This window comes from Xyrauchen texanus, chromosome 10, assembly GCF_025860055.1.
Source record: "Xyrauchen texanus isolate HMW12.3.18 chromosome 10, RBS_HiC_50CHRs, whole genome shotgun sequence".
Taxonomy (NCBI): domain Eukaryota; kingdom Metazoa; phylum Chordata; class Actinopteri; order Cypriniformes; family Catostomidae; genus Xyrauchen; species Xyrauchen texanus.
The window spans coordinates 37,854,522-37,872,158 of NC_068285.1; the positions used below are offsets into that span (position 1 = coordinate 37,854,522).

General features: G+C 34.9%; 1 protein-coding gene across 2 annotated transcripts in view; it reads right to left on the reverse strand.

The window, feature by feature from the left end:
• npr1a (natriuretic peptide receptor 1a) overlaps nt 1–17,637 on the reverse strand; it is a 134,149-nt gene that overhangs the window by 14,477 nt on the left and 102,035 nt on the right. For both annotated transcript variants that reach the window (XM_052135949.1, XM_052135950.1), the window contains exons 6-10: nt 7,846–7,940; nt 7,616–7,751; nt 5,010–5,094; nt 1,068–1,188; nt 231–305 (exon numbers count right to left, since the gene is read on the reverse strand). In XM_052135949.1, coding sequence (XP_051991909.1) covers nt 231–305; nt 1,068–1,188; nt 5,010–5,094; nt 7,616–7,751; nt 7,846–7,940 — 512 coding nt within the window. The remainder of the gene's footprint in view (nt 1–230; nt 306–1,067; nt 1,189–5,009; nt 5,095–7,615; nt 7,752–7,845; nt 7,941–17,637) is intronic.

The following is a 17,637-nucleotide window of genomic DNA, read 5'->3' on the forward strand; positions in this document are numbered from 1 at the left end:
AACATCATCACAGTCTGTGATTAGGGTCAATAATTGAGTGAATCTTGAAGCCTGTCAAGAAAACGTTTGGGTCATATTTCACTGTAACATTAAAAGAAAATAATATCTATAATATTTAATATTAAATATATTTAATATTAAATACAATTAATATTAAAATATTAATATACAGTCTGTAATTATTATTGTTATATTCTATATATTCATACATTTTAAATGTAAAAATATACCTTATAGTATCCAGTCTTTGCATAGATCTGGAAGTTTCCCTCCATGGTCAGAAGAGAGCCGTAGTTAGAACCTCTCTGTGGGAGGAAGCATGAGTGCACTGTAGAATCAATGTGGACTAGGTCATTTTCTGTCACAACACAACAAATTATTGTGAAAAAAGACATTAGAATAATCACACTGCATTATGGGAAAATCCTGTTTCGTGTTCCCTTTGGATTGGACCTTGTCTTGTTTATTTCTAATACATTTTCACCTATAATGCAGATTATTGTACTGTGATGCATGGAGAAAAGTAGTCAATTTAGTGATTGACTTTATGTCGACTCATGATGTATTGTCTACACTATATGATGCATATGATAGTAAAGGAATAGTATCATATTAAATGAATATTGAATGCAATGCAACTATCTATGATATAATTGGTTTTATATCTCATGAACGTTTTATAAAAAACTGTCAACCATGCACGCACAGATATCAACACAACACAAAATGTCAACTATGGCAACAATTAACAAACAATGTAAATAAAAAGAAATACAGATGATCACTGTGATTCTACAACACAGCACTAAATTACAGTCATTTCTTTTGTCCTGTTCACTGTGAAGTCACAGTATACAAGTAAATGGTTGTGTTTTAATTTGAATAAATTATAAAAATATTATTGTAAAATATACTATGAAAGTCAAGCAACTAGAAGCCAGGAATTTACTGTAAACTCACACAAGTTTTTTTTTACAGTGTGAGACAGTGTGTATTTGATGTGTTATTGAGTGTACATTGATGTGTTATGTGTGTTATTGAAAATGTTGCTGTGTGTGTCTCCTCACCAATGACATGGTGAGTCTGCTGCAGGCTCTACGCAACGCCTTTTCCGTGTTACTCATCTTGATGTCCTCCCAGTGGACACGCCACAGCTGAGCGGCCAGTTCGTTCTCCAGCTTCAACTTCCTGATGCACAATGATTGAGAGAGAGAGATAGAGAGAGAGAGAGAGAGAGAGAGAGAGAGAGATAGATAGATAGAGAGAGAGAGAGAGAGAGAGAGAGAGAGAGAGAGAGATAGATAGATAGAGAGAGAGAGAGAGAGAGAGAGAGAGAGAGAGATGAGCATAAGTCAGGAAGAGGGACAATAGAAGGTGGGATGCAATGGGGAAGATGAGAAAAAAGGTAATAAAGACAGGAAAAACAGAAGGAGAACAACAGACCCAAAGTAAAAGACAATTTGTTATTGTTTTTAATAGGCAGAGCAATATGTGCATCAGTGAATAGAACTTATGTAACACTTGAGCATACAGTATTCTCAATAATCAATATCTGATAAAAAAGACGTCCTTTCAAGCAATCCTTGTTGAGATGGGAATCGGAATCGAGAACCGGATCTTATTAAGAAACGGTTCCATTTATATATATATATATATATATATATATATATATATATATATATATATATATATATATATATATATATATATATATATATATATGTTTGTTTCCATTAACTATTCTTGAAAGTTCTTCTGTTGATGTGGACAGAATACTCTATACTAAAATACTCTTGCAGTGTTTTATGCACCGATACTGAATCTACAGCCCCATGGCCACATAAATATATATATATATTTTTTATAAATATTTAAATTTTGAGCTGGAAGTCTGAATTGAATATTTTGAGAAAGACTGGGTGCAGTGAAATAAGACAAAGACAATAAAAAAGACAAAGCATCATTCTAATGGGATGTCCTCACAGGTTGCACACAATAAACATACACATGGCTAGTGTTAGGATTGATTTAATTGATCTGTGAAAGAATGACTATTAACAGTCTGTTCTTAAAATCTGTCTCAGTCTCATTAGTTATTGGTTGGAATGGGTCTAACGACTCACTCATTTACTGAATTGGCCAGACCAGATCTTTACTTATTTACTGAAATGCAAAATGATCTGATAATTGTGTTGTATACATAACTAAATGTTTGTGAGATGTACATCAGACTAAATACTGACAGGTTGTTCATATGACAATGTGTAATTAAAGACACACAACACTGTTTTTGCTTGTATAATGTTGATTGTAAATGGTTCTTTAATAAAAAGCAAATATAGTTTTGATTTTGCTCAGAAATTAGTTAACAGAAGTTGAATCACAACTATTCCCATCCTTAAGAATGTCCTTCAGAGGCAAAGAACAGATGGAAATGAAACTTAAATATGATGAATCTTTATTATTACTATTAACAGGATTATAATCATATAATGACTGAAGTTTGCAGATATTCAAAAATCAGTGAGATATTGAGTGCCATTGAAGAATTTTTCATAGACAGCATATACTAAATGGCAAAATAAGCTAAAACCACTATTGAAAATGCCCATTCTGATGTTTTTCATGTATTGAAACAAATAAAATGGTCAAGGAAACGTTCCTTTTCCTAGGAAACGTGACCATATACACTACCGGTCCAAACCTTTGAAACACTTGACTGAAATGTTTCTCATGATCTTAAAAATCTTTTGATCTGAAGGTGTATGCTTAAATGTTTGAAATTAGATTTGTAGACAAAAATATAATCGTGCCACCATATTAATTTAATTTAATTATAAAATAAAAATGTCATTAAAAAAGTTTTTGAGATTGATGACTTGGACCATATAATAGAGAAAAGCAGCCAAAAAGTGCCCAACATAGATGGGAACTCCTTCAGTACTGTTTAAAAAGCATCTCAGGGTGATACCTCAAGAAGTTAGTGGAGAAAATGTCAAGAGTGCCTGTTTGCAAATTCTAGGCAAAGTGTGACTACATTGAAGATGCTAAAATATAACACAGTTTTGATTTATTTTGCACTATATTAGTCACAACATAATTCCCATAGTTCCATTTATGTTATTCCATAGTTTTGATGACTTTACTATTATACTAAAATATGAAAAAAGAAAAATATGGAGAATGATTATGTGTTTCAAAACATTTGACCGGTAGTGTATATATAAAAACTAAAAGTTGTATTAATTTAATTTAAAGTAATTAAAGATTACGTAATTCAATTTGACGTTATAATTTTACAATCAAATTTGAATGTGTAAATCTTAAAAACAGGCTAAAATATTTTTTAATTGTCAATTATTACATAATATTTAATTAGCTTGGATCTTTACTTGCAACTATGCAACACTATGCATAGTTATAATGTGCAGTTATTATTATATAAAGTACTGTGCAAATGTTTTAGGCACTTGTGAAAAACTTTCAAAGTGAGGATTTAAATAGCCATAAATAGTTTTCATTTATCAATTAACATCATACAAAGTCCAGCAAACATAAAAAAGCTAAATCAATATTCGGTGTGACCACCTTTGCCTTTAAAACCGCACCAAATCTACTAGATACACCTGGACAGTTTTTCTGGTTGTTGGCAGATAAGATGTTTCAAGCTTCTTTGAGAATTCACCACAGTTCTTCAGTCTCAATTGCTTCTGTCTCTTCATGTAATCCCAGATTGACTTGATGTTCAGTGGGATCTGTTGGGCCATGACATCTGTTGCAGGTCTCCCTGTTCTTCTGTTCTAATATTTTCTATTGGCAAAAGTAATGTTTGTGTGTCTAACATTTATATTTCCTATTGACACACTAAAGCTGAAGATATAAATAACTATCTTAAGACAAATGCTTTTGTGAATCATCTTATGTGCCTAAGATTTTGCACAGTAATGTATATTTTCTTAAAATAGGAATTATGTCCATTGCAGTTTTAATTTTTGACTCTGAAAATGAGTGACAGTGTCTACCACAACAATTGTAGAAGGGCAAATTAGGTATGCATCAAAATGTGTCATAAACATGAAGATCATAAACATAAATAATTTTGACAGTCTAAAGTGGGTGTCTTGTGAGTTAGAGCTAATTAAAGGGACAAAACAATCTGGGGGCTACTTGTTTAATATAACCTAGCTATCTTTACCTTTTGTTTCAGGCAACCACACTGCTGCTACTTTTTACTTTTAAGCATGATTATATCACCAATAATAATAATAATGTAATCTCTTGATGTACTAGCTCAATAAATATAGTTAATGATTTCTCAGAAGCATTACAAATTATTTATCAACCACAGCATTGAATTCTTTTCAGATTCATTTTCTATAACTGCGCAATTATGAAGTAGTCCCAGATCAGTCTATTGTTAGGTGTTACACCCCCCCCCACACACACACACAAATTACTTTTAATATCTAAGGAAAGAAAAGTGATTTCAGCAGCTTGTGCACACACACGCACACACACAGACACGCACGCACGCACGCACGCACACACACACACACACATAAGCATAAACCAAAACATGCTGATATTTAGAGAACAGCTGAAAGATTTGACTTGGTAATACGTCATATTATTTCATGAATATTTAGATGAAGACTAAATGGATGTGTCTATGTTGCTCTGGCATTGTCTGGCAGATAGTTCCCTAGTTAAGCACCAGGAACAGATAGACGAAGAGAAGGAAAGAGAGAGAGAAAGAGATAGACAGACAGAGAGACAGAATATCAGACCCAGATAATGTAAACTATACTACATGCAGTGTTACACTGTGTCTACACTGTGTGTGAGTGACGCAACAAATTTAGAATGCTCCAATTACATTTAACAAAGCAATGCAAGCAGCAACATCACACAGCTTTGATTATAATGGGAACATTGTAGTTGTTCATGTTGTGTTGCTCGCTCTTAGTGTAGACACAGTGTTGCACGGGTCTGTGCGGGTCTCGACTGACCTGTAAATGAAGACTGTGACCGTCACGATGATGATAAAAATGAAGCACACCACTATGGAGATCATCTGGTGCATGGTGACCGTCTCTGAGGAACAAAACCAAGAGAACACAAATCTGCAAACATCTGAATTGTATTTTATGTCACAGACATGGCACTGAGAACTGAGCTGACCAGCAGAAATCATTCCATCATGGGTGTAACCACATATTCAGTGTTCAGAGGAAACCAAATGTTATTTATGAACCCACCATTGAAAAACCCATACAGGTCGACCACATGTTATTATTTCATCCTCTCTCTCTACTACCTTACCCCTCTCCTTTTCTCCATCTTTTGTTTCAGAGACAAGATATCAAGACATTTTATATATATATATAAACAAAACACATGTACAAAAATTCCTGGCAAAGTTGGTTTAAATGATTTAAATGGTTTAATTTCAATTTATTTATACAGTATATGATTAACTTTGCTAAGTATAAAACTTATACTGCATTATTTTTAATTAAATTCTTCACTTTTATTCTGAATTCATAATATATACATCTAAATACTAATCAATTTAAAATGTATTCAAATCTTTAAAAAAAGACTGATATATATATATATATATATTTCAGTCTTTTTTTTAAAGATTACTGTTTTTTATCTTACACTGTAACCTCGATTTTCTAGTCAATGGGCTTTTTAAAGGAACAGTACACCTAAAATTTTGGTATGTTTCTCAAACAAAGCTAATGTGACTTTATAAGATTTGCAATATTGCGCATTGCCCATTCATTGTAAATAAATGTAAGTGCATGAGCAGTACATTCTTCAAACTTTCTTCTTTTGTGTTCCAAAAAAGAAATAAAGTCATTTGAGTTTGGAACAGGATGAGCCTCAGTCAATTCTAACAGAATTAACATTTTTTGGGGAAGTAATCCATTAAGAAACTTTACCAAGTGATGAGAGTGTCCAAGTGTTGAAGCTCCCAAAATAACGACTAACTGCTGTGCAATATCCCTTGTATCTGTTATTAACCTCAATTTGATTACAAAACATTACAGGGCAAAATAAAAAACATGAAACATGCCCTAATTTAATTACTACTCTGTAACATTCGGGCAGGCAGGCAGGAGCAGGAACACGAGATAGTCTGAAGACAATGACAAAACGGTGATGTGCAGTCTTTATTTACAAAGTGGCATCCAAATGTGAATGCAGTTGTATGACACTCTTCTCTTAAAATGGTTCAGAACGATTGCAAAGCGGAGGACAAATGAATAATTTTCAAAGACGAAAATACAATATTATGTACACATCGCACCACTGGTGTATCCTAAAACTAAATCTGACTTTTAAATCTCAAATATCTTGACTATGGTAAAGTTAGCAGCGCTCATGAGAGTCACAAGATCACTGCTCGTTTCGCGCGAGCAAGACACACCGGTTCGGCATACTAGTGCGCCCTGGAGAGAACCGCCACTAAACGTATTTCGCAACGTTTAAAACGTTGAAATACAAATATTTTTATCTTAAAATTTTAAAACTTTATTTATTTGAACACAATTTAAGCCTCTATTAGTGTTGGCAGTACGGTTCCATTCTGGGCAAACACCCCAACCATCAGGGATTAAAGGATTAAAGGGCCCCTCCCCTCCCCAATTATCTTTTAGATTGTATAATCTTTTAAAATTGAGATCAATGCTAACCATTTTCATTGATTTAAGTCTCTTTTAATACCCTTTCTGTCGGGAGGGGGGGGGTCAGGCCCCCCCTATCTGAGGTTTGTCCCCCCCCTAAAATATCATTAAAATATGTGTATTGTAAATAATATAATGATATATTCTTAAAATAATTGTTTAAGAAATAAAATAATACAAATGCAAACGGGGCAACAACAAAAAAAACCCTTGGTGTCCCCTTCAAAAAGTGCTCTTGAGAATTGTTATGTTTATTGTCCCCCCAAAATTAGCCCCTGGCTACAGTTCATAGGGTTGGGAAGTTGGGAAGTTCTTAAAGGAACAGTACCATTTGAATGCTTGTTTTATACATATTCATGTAAACACAATGTAAATACTACAAATTATGCACACAAAAACAAGCATGTACAAAATATGTAATAAATGTGCACACATTTAAATGGGCAATAACACATTAAGAAATATTGTAACTTCATTCAATTTAAATATAAAAACAAATGTACAAATACTGTAGGCTCCTGCAGTACCAATGCATGGTTTTGGAGAAATCCATACAAAGCACTGCTCCATGAACCTAATGTTAACCTAGTATTAGTATACCGTAAAGTGGTAATAATAATTTTTTTGACGCTAAATCTAAATCTGAGGTAAATCTCACTAAATCAATCTTGTGAATATTTTGGATGGAAAATCTGCAGGTGACATTATATTTTAAACAGTGACTTCTTGTATCATTATTATACTGAATATGCAGATTCATTACATATTTGTTGTAATTGTGTTTAATTATGTTTTGTTGTTTGTTTTATTAATACACACAAACCTTTAATAAATCAGGGCCACAGAATTTGTATCAATTAACTGGCATGTTAAACTGACCATTTAACTTATTGTATAGAGTTAAATAGGGCTCTGCTTACTTGCCAGGCAGGCAGGGTTGTCGTTCTTGAAGCCGCACAGAGGATTATCTGGAGGAGGACTCCCCGTCAACCAGTGCACCATCATCCCTGGCTCTGGAATCATCTGCTTCTGACTGCCGTTATACACCGACACAATCTAGAACATACACACACAGATCACATCAATCAAATTTAGCCTGTGATATTTTAAATGTGAACGAGTGTATGTGTTAAGATGAAGGGCTTTATACCTGATAAACTCCCGTATAAGTGTCGTTCATGTCCCACAGAGCAAAGTCAATTTCGCGATCGCCATTTTCATCTAGCTGAACGAGTCCGGTGACCCCTTTGTAAATGAAAAAACAAAGTACAAAAATCAAGTATGACAACAATACATCAGCCTTCAAAATACACTTTTGAGCCTTATTGCATTTTTATTGACCTACATTGAAAAACAGTTACCTCAAAAAGTAACTATAGATGTGTTCCACTCACATTTAACAACAACAAACTGTCCAAATACATGGTCTACATTTTGAAATGCATATCTGTTGTAATCATGAAAACATTTAAGTGTAAAAAGTGTGCTTGTGCTATCTGTTATTTAAGGTAAATGGCACATTCTTTTTTTAAGTGTTGCTTAAATCTTTAAATAATTTTCAGGCCACTTTTCTCAGTCAAATTGACACTGAAACGTTGCATTTAGCATCTGGCCCGACCTGTGCTGACACATCATTAACTGCTCATGATGTAGGCCTAACAGTTTAAATATCATTTACGGATGAACACAACACTAACGGCGGCAGCAACAGATGTGCAGCGGCTGTAGAAAAAAAAGCTTGGCTAAAAGCACACAGGGGAAGGAGGATAAAATATAACACCTCATTTATCCAGTAGATTTTCCCATCATTGATTCAGCAAGCACTGAGCAAGCACAGATATACGCTTCTTGCCAGTAATGTGATTCTTTCCATGCTCAGCATTATTATGCACACACTAAACATACTTTTCAGATGCCTAGCACCGAGCCTAGCACACCTGAGTACTGCTAACACATGCAGAGATATTCAATAGACTTTTATTTAACAAGCCAAGATTGGGTTTCTATTGGCATTTAATAACCAGAACAACAACAACTAAAGAATGGCTTAGATTTCTAACTTAAACTGTAACCTTAACTTGATTTCTTGATTTGATTGTTGTTCAGTAAGGGAAAGTTTACCTAACAATGAAAAACATGTAACCATCTACAACATTTTCAGTAGAATTTTGAGAAAACAGACTGATCTCACTATGAATTTAGTGACAGCAGATTGAAAGTTCTGCTGAAATTGATCTGTGCTTACCGAAATTCTAACCACTGCCCCCAGTGGCCGAAGCTGGAAGTGTTATTTCAAGGTGAAATGTCCACAGAGTGGTGCCAAAAACTAGTTGTTTAAAAGTAAATGGATTAATACAATCAACAGGAATGCATATTTTATTAACCTACCCCTTAACCCAAACCCCAAACCTTAACCTTAAATCAGTGGAGTAAAAACTGTATTTGCAACCTTCATATTGCGCACACCATTGTTTAAATGAATGTGATTACTTTCTGGTTTTCATGGAGCCAGAACTCGTGTGTCTAAGCAGTAAGGCTGCTTGTGCAATCAGTAGGGCCACAGAAATGTCAGATGGGAGATGGCTCTTTTCAGTAACTTGGCAGAATAGGGGTGATGGCAGGGTAACGGGACTTTTGGTAGCAACATATAGATTCCCATCTGATCATGTTATTCTCTGAAAGTCTTCTACCTCCACTGTAGCTCTCAAATCTCATTCACACTTGTGTTTAATTCGTAACATTCAAACGAGTAACGATGAGTCATGAGACTGATGTTTGATTTCACTGAAGTTAAACTTACCACAAAACACGTTTCGAGGGGCCATGTTTGAAACTTCAGCCTCTTCCTCACACACAGCCATCATATGGCTTCAATAGACTTGGAATACCGTGACTGAGTCATATGGCCTACTTTTATGGTGCAGTTATGGAGTTTTTTGTCCTTTCATGAGCTTGTTAATGTTAGTCTCTTTACACTGTATGGAAAAAAGTTTGAGACATTCTGAAAAATATCTTGTTCTGTGTTCCATAAAAGAAAGAAATTATTAAAAGTTTGGATATTCTTGTTTGGTTAAACTAGTCTGATCCTTACATAAATCTATCATATGCCTTCAGAAGACATGGAATATAGCACACATTTGTATTGAATAATTTTTTGGAAGTCTTTTGTCCTTTGTGGAGCTATGCTTAAATACATGGGTTTGTTTATTTAAAAAGCATTAGAGAGTTTTCTTAACAGAAAACGGCAGCTCGTAGCATTAACTCCAGAGATCACGCACAGTTTTATGAAAGTTGTCCTCTGAAAGACTGCACGGTAGAAGCTTGTGTCGATGAATAAAGTGACTACTGACATTTCTTTGAAGTGATTGGCCTATCTGCTGTGGTCTACCACTTCAGCCTCTACATAGCCTCTACAACAGCCTGTTATTATGAATAAAGATCTACCTCCTGTCCTGTACAATATCCAAAACCCACACACTCTATAGTTATTTGATTCAATAAAATGCCTAACTATAACGTGTGCTGTGGAGCACTGAATATTTTGTGATTTTAATAATAAAATCGGACTTATATATTTTCTAAAGAAAACGTAAGTGCAAAACTGGCACTATGGGTTGCTAGGGCATCACTACATGGTTACTAGAGTGTGCTTAGTGGTTGCTGCTCAAATTAAAAAAAAACATTGACAAGTCTCTATGAAGTTTCTCCTCCAATATGGGATTTTTCACCTGTTTTATGGTCCACAAAGCAGAAATCTTAAATCTGATCAGTTTGAAAAGTAATAGCACACCTCTACTCAACAAGCCACATGACATAACATGTCATTTACAATGTTGCATAGCACAAACTGACAAAAAGCTTAATACTTAGGATTAGGTGTTTGTTCAACTCCTTAACCCTAAGTACAAGCAATAGCAAAAGTGATGCTATGATAAAAATATTTACATATACATTTGGATTCACAGATACATTTTAAAGTGATGGACAAATGTACTTAATTTAAATACCTAAAGGAATATTTGGGGATCAATTCAAGTAAAGTTCAATCAACAGCATTTGTAGCATAATATAGATTACCACAAAAATTTATTTAGGCTCATCCGTCCTTTAAAATAAAAAAGCAAATATCAAGGTTACAGTGAGGCACTTAAAATGGAAGTGAATGAGACCTATCATATCACTTCCGAAGATATGGATTCCTAAAAGTAGTCGTATAGATTACTTGTATGATGCCTTTATGTGATTTTTGGAGCATCAACAATTGGCACCCATTCACTTACATTGTATAGACCTCCAGAGCTGAAATATTTCATAAATTCATAAATTCACAGCATGCCCGCCTCTTCAGACACAAGTACACTGCTGACTTCAAACTTTAGAGTTTGAAGAGTTTGAATGTCTGAATAGTTTTCTGCATAATAGCTGGTAGGTATGCTTTTAAAGCTGCACACTCTATTAGACCCATGAAGTTGAAATGTGTGTCATAAGTCCAGTGAAAATCTCAATATTGGTGGGGTAGGCAATGGCTTTCACTGTCTCAGCTTGTTGATTCAGATCAATACGGCTCAGCGTGTGAAGAGAGAAAGACAGAATGCAATGGAGATGAGAATGGAAGCGTGTTACATGTGCATTAAGTACGTTTATGCTAATTAAATACGTTTTACACAAAGACATGAATAGCATTTTTTTTAATATGTTGAAAATAATGTACACTGAGGTGAAGACTCCAGTCATGTCGGTAACCCAATAAAAGCGGTTTAAATTTACATTGAGCACATCACCCCCTCATTCAGTTGACTGAGTTACTACCATTAATAATGACAATAATAATAACATGTTTCCTTTATATATCACTCAGCCAATGCTCAAACATAAAATTACATGTAAACAAAACAAGCAAACCAAACAATAAAACAACAAGCACAATATACTGTACTTACTACAGATAACAACAGAGCCAGAGTCAACAGTACAGTCCAGAGTGAGGGTATGGTATTGATAAACAGGACTGTGATCCACCAGATAGTCTGAACAGAATGAGCGCAAGTAAAAAGATAAAACCTCCAAAAAAGAGGAACCTGCTTGAGTCGTGAAACAAACAGCTACCTGCAGCTCTCAGGCGTGGATCAAGGATAAATGGGGCGACTTCAAACGGCAAGCAGGAGCAAAAGGTGGTGTTCAGCGCAAATACTTTAGAAAATTCGTCTGGATTGAATACAAGTATGTCTATTATAGGTATGTGTGTGTGTGTGTTATGATATGTGTAAAAACACAAAACAGAAGATAAACTAACAGCAGTAAACTCAGTAAACAAACTCCCAATATTCAGGACAATGGGGGTTTGGTGACAGCACTCATTAATATTAGTTAGGTTATGTGTAGATAATGTCATATGATCTTTTACTGTTTTGATAGTCACTAATACGAGGTCTAGTACAAGGAGTTTTTAGTTCTATTCTGCCCTAATATACCGTTTTAATCTAATAAATGAAGATTGCATCTATACATCAGTGGATGTGTATCCAGAGATTTAACTGGAATGGAGCATGAGCTAACCAACAGCGGAGCGAGTAGAGCATTCTTCTGGATCGCCGTTCACCAACGAGCACTCATTATAACATTTAATATGACAAACTGCGGTCCTGGATTGACACTTATTATAATACACACAAACAACATGGAAACTCCTTCTCAAGCGCTGGAGATGTAAGCGCACCGTAGTTCTAGCGGGAAGACTGGGAGCTGTACATCATCGCACCATCAGCTGGGTAATTCCTAGCCAATCACATGTAAGCCGTTGCTTTATAAGTCTGCTCACAATCTATCACATTGCTGTTTCAGTGTGCTAACATGGCAACCTCCACCACCCCACCATCACCAGTTAAGTCCCTTCATGCATGGGGGTAGGCTCCTCGCCCCTGCCTCCTATCTCCGGCAGGATATGACGGTCTACGCCAAAAAGAGACATTACTTTTCTGTTTTATATTCATCAAATAAATGTCATCTTAAATCTCACTCAAGTCTGCAAGTCTTCCTGATAGATTTCTGCATTTACATTTATGCATTTGGTAGATGCTTTTATCCAGTCCCCCTGGAGCAACCTGGAGTAAAGTGCCTTGCTCAAGGACACAATGGAGGTGGCTGTGGGGACTGAACCAGCAAACATCTGCTTACCAGCTTTAGCCCAATAAGCCACTATCACTCCATTAAACATTAGAATGGGGACAAAATTGGCAAAGGCAAAAAGTTGTAGGGACATGTCCCACCCATGAATGATGCCTATGTTTCACTCATTTATTGATATGTGAGTATGTGCTGTCACAATGATTCCTGCCAGCCTTTAGAAATCACACAGAACAGAATGAAAATGTTAAAATGTCAAATTAGGGAAATCAGTTTTCAATACGTTAAATGTGATGGTGTTAAACATATCGAATTAATATTATTTATTATGAATACAATAAAATCAACCCATTAATTCTATGAATATTCTATGAACTTCTGTAAAACATTAAATAGAAATTCTATTTGTATGTCTCTATAGAAGAGCTGTCATTTTAATATTAATTCAGTGGGATTTTATTAATTAAAATTAATTTTAATTAATTAAAATTATAAAGGCGTCCTTAGAAAAGCCTTTATAATAAGTCTAACTAAAATGAAGTCAAATGCAAAATGGATTGCTGTATACTGTAAGCCAATGATAGACATATGTTTAATGATATGGAAATAATATAATGCCATTTAAAGCCACTATATGTATTGGCTTATCAATGTTTTACTCGTCTGCCACTATAATGCAATACATTGAAATTTTCTGAATTATTAAATTTACTATATTTCTTATAAGTATTTAAACTTTACATACTGAATTATTGTTATTTGGGTGCCTTTCTCTGCAAACATTTATTTATGCAATTAATATGATTAATTCATTGGCATATCATGTAATTAATTTGATTAAAAATGTTGTTCAATACTCAGTTCGGGTTCAATACTTTGCTCCATGAACGAGTACTCCCATAGCGGGATCTAACTGACCAATAAATTACGGAAAATCTGTTGTCAATACATTGAGATTGTATGATTCAGTGTCAATGCAAATATATGGAAATATACATGTGCTAGAAATAAACTTTATCTGTACAAATACAAATGAGATCATGCTGGGTGGGAAAAAAATCAATAACGAACAAAGAGACTAAAATAAAGGATTGTGTTTAGAGTCTATTTAGGGAGTCTTATAAAAATAGATGTCATGAATGCACGTCTCACTTGCACACTGTGCAGCTAGTGATGGTGATTTGAGATTCCATGGTCCCAGCGGAGAGCCAGGTTCAGTCAGTAGCATAGAGTTTCAGCCCTGACACTGCACACTAATATAGGCGCTGGTGTAATGTGTTTGTGCGCACGTCCGTATGTGTGTTAAGTGGGGATACGTGCATGTGTGCATGCTCAAGAGTGTTTGTCTCTTCCATCGAGGACATAGGTCCATCCCTCCTGAAAATCTGAGCCTGAGTGTACCTGTTTTTGCACTGTCAAATTGAATGAATGAGGAAAGTGGTTACTGAAGCCTGTAACAGTGTCTACTCTTTGAAACAACTCATTCAGTCAAACTGGTCTCAGAGGAAAACATCTTTTTACGAGGTTACATGTGTGAAATTACACATCAGTGTGAGCGGTAGATTGACAGCCTACCCTTATGTCAGCAGCGGTAGATAACAGCAAAAAGCTTCCTTTAATTTCAGCAGTAATTAGCTTGGTATTTAAAAAATAACAACAGTGCATCGAGAGGGGAATAACAGCCATGACATCCAAAAACATGCTGTCTTAGTTACTGCTAGGAAAACAGTGTGTTAGAGATGAGAGATATTAACTTGGAAAAAATGGATATGTGCATACAGTAAATGTTAATACTGTATAAGCTACCTTCCTTTTCCCATTCCAAAAGACTCTCTACACATCTTTACCAGAGGTTCTAAGTTCAAGTTGTTGCTCCTTTACAGCAATCAAATACTGAATGTGATTGGCTCATCAGGCTTCTATGCCCTAGTCCAGAGGTCTTCAAATCTGTTTCTGGGGACCCACAACACAGCACATTTAAGTCTCCATTAGCTGACAAACATAGTTTAGGTCATGGAGCATCTGCAAATGAGCTGATTATTTCAATCAGGTGTGTTAAATAAGGGCAACATCCAAAATATGCAGTGCTGTGGGTCCCCAGAAACAGAGTTGAAGACCTCTGCCCTAGTCTATTAAAAAACAACATGAACTTTGTTAACAGTTAGCGAGCAACTCAACAGAATTTAGCAACAAAACAGATGAATTAATGTACCTGTGCTGACAACTATCAGAAATGTGCTCATTATTAAAACCTGATCTCCCAAGAAAACAGGCTTACATGTCATTTTCTCAGGTCTTAATGTCAAAATGTAAACATGTGCACACTAAAGCCCTATTGGGATGAGATTAGTTTTCCAGATATGTCTGTACAGTAATAGAGTACAAAAGTCAGACTCCAGAAGTATTCATTTTTTCCACAGGCGATTACATATATAACAATAACTTACAAACCTTTAAAGAGGGACCATTCAGTGAGCTCTACTGAAGCCGTACGTAAACAGTCATTTTTACACTTACAAAATTATAAACATTAAAATCAATACAGTAGTTTTATATATTTCATCATTTTTAATATATGTAATTTGCAATGTTTCATGGGATTGTAATTCATGCCCTCATTACCTTCATTGTACTGTTCGTTTTTCAAATATTTTTTTGGTTGTTGCTTCAAATCAAAGCTTGTAATGTTGTGATACACCTTGGAGATGGTCTGTTGATCGTGGCACTCTATTTTATGAATTTATAAAAAGCCAACGGAAGAAATTAAAGGGAAAAATACTTCCGGAACCAAGATGACTGAAACAGTGTGTGGGCACTGTTGTGCTGTATTGTTACTGCACATGTCTGTAATGTTTACGGTCAATTTGTACGGTATAAACAATGTCTGTAGAAACGAATGTTTGTCGAAATGGCCGTGTCTCCGTAAGACAGGTTGTCATGATATCGAAACAATCGCAATGCATGTAATCTAGTTCTGACACCACTCCTCATGGCACGACAGTAAAGTGTTAAAGCAAAAAAATAAAAAAGGCTGAAACTCTGTCCTTAATTTCAGATTGGGGTGAAAGACGCTTTCAAACAGAATCATTCCATTTGGAAAACAACATTTTGGGAGGTGTTTGTTACTGCACAAAATGCAGGGAACGTGTGGACTATCTTAAAAAAGAAAGAACTGAGAGTGCACATTTTACTAATTAAAACTGATATTCACATTTAAAAACTCTGATCACAACATAATTTCAATCGCTTCAATAATAGTTATTTAGTTCTGCCACTAGTCAGCACTTTGGGTCTGCGTCTACAAGAAGTTGATCATATGATTTCAAAAGGGCTGATTCCGGGTTTAATAAAAGTTAAGCTCAACCGATAGCATTTGTGGAATAATGTTACCACAAATGTATTTCTTTTTTTTACTTGCACAAATCATGGTTCCAGTGAAGCACTTAGGAATGGGGCCAATTTTTTACATTAAAATACTCACAAAAGTATAGCCACAAGACGTAATCAATATGTGTAAACATGATTTTAGTGTGTAAAAAGACTTCCTAAACTTTTCTGTGTAAAGATATAGCCAATTTTACAAATTCGTTGCCATGACGATGTAATGTCAACAAACCCTAAAATGACTGTAAAATTTTTATTAAAAAAAAACATCTCAACAGCTCAAATAATACATTAGTTTTAACAGAAGAATTAATATTAGTGCATTTATACAATTATAAGCTTCACATTTCTGCATTTAAACCCTCTGAAAATTGGCCCCATTAACTTCCATTGTAAGCCTGTCACTGCAACCTCAATTTTTGCTTTTATTTAAAGAAAATGAGGGACGAGTCCAAATTTATGTTTGTGGTAATCAACATTATGCCACAAATGTTGTCGATTGAGCTTAACTTGTGTTGAAACTGGAATATTCTTTTAAACTCTGAGATGTGGTATCATATGGAAAATAAATTACCACACAACCTTGATGTTTGTCAAAAAATAGTGGGCAATTCGGCTGGGAATTAACTTGTGGGTGGTGGGAGAAAAACACAGACATTTTGGATTCGGACGGCAATAAAATCCCTGACATGCCCCTGTAAATGTGGGAATTACCTCATGTTCACATGTAAAACCATTACCATCCGATAGGTCGTGCGATAGCATATTCCGACTAAGATTGTGCATTTAAACACAATCACTTATAAAGACTGTTTGCAGATAAAAGGACTATAAATAATGTATTCATACTGCAAACCATTTAGAAAGAAATACTAAGTCGTTCCTTTTAAGGAGATTCCCTTGATAATCAGAAACTGAAATCACATGTAAATAACTTGGAACATGTTGTGTGAATATCTTTTAAAACTGTACCAGAGGAATTGTGGACAGCTAGGGAAGAGGCTTATAGGACATTCAGATGGTTTGCTTGGGTGTGGTAATGAACAAAGATAGATTTTCTCATTTTAAACAAAACACATGTGTAACATGAAGATGTCTAAATCTGTATTTTCCCCAGGCTGACCAAAACATGTGCCTTACTGCTGGTTCTACTTTGAAATCAAGTCTATATTTTCATTTCTCTCAGCAGATACTTTCTTAACAAAAAACTGTTCTTCTGCAGATATCAAAGGCTTTATTCAGTCAAACAGCAAAAACTTGAATGTTTTTACCCCAAATCCATTTATCCTAGTTGTTTATGGTGTGAACAGCAAAAACAGCATCTAAATACTATCACATATAGAAAATTAGGCCTTTTTTAAGCACAATTAATATTGTCAAATGATTGTCACAAAACAATGCAAAAACTGTTAATAGCCCTAAAAAGAAAAGATAA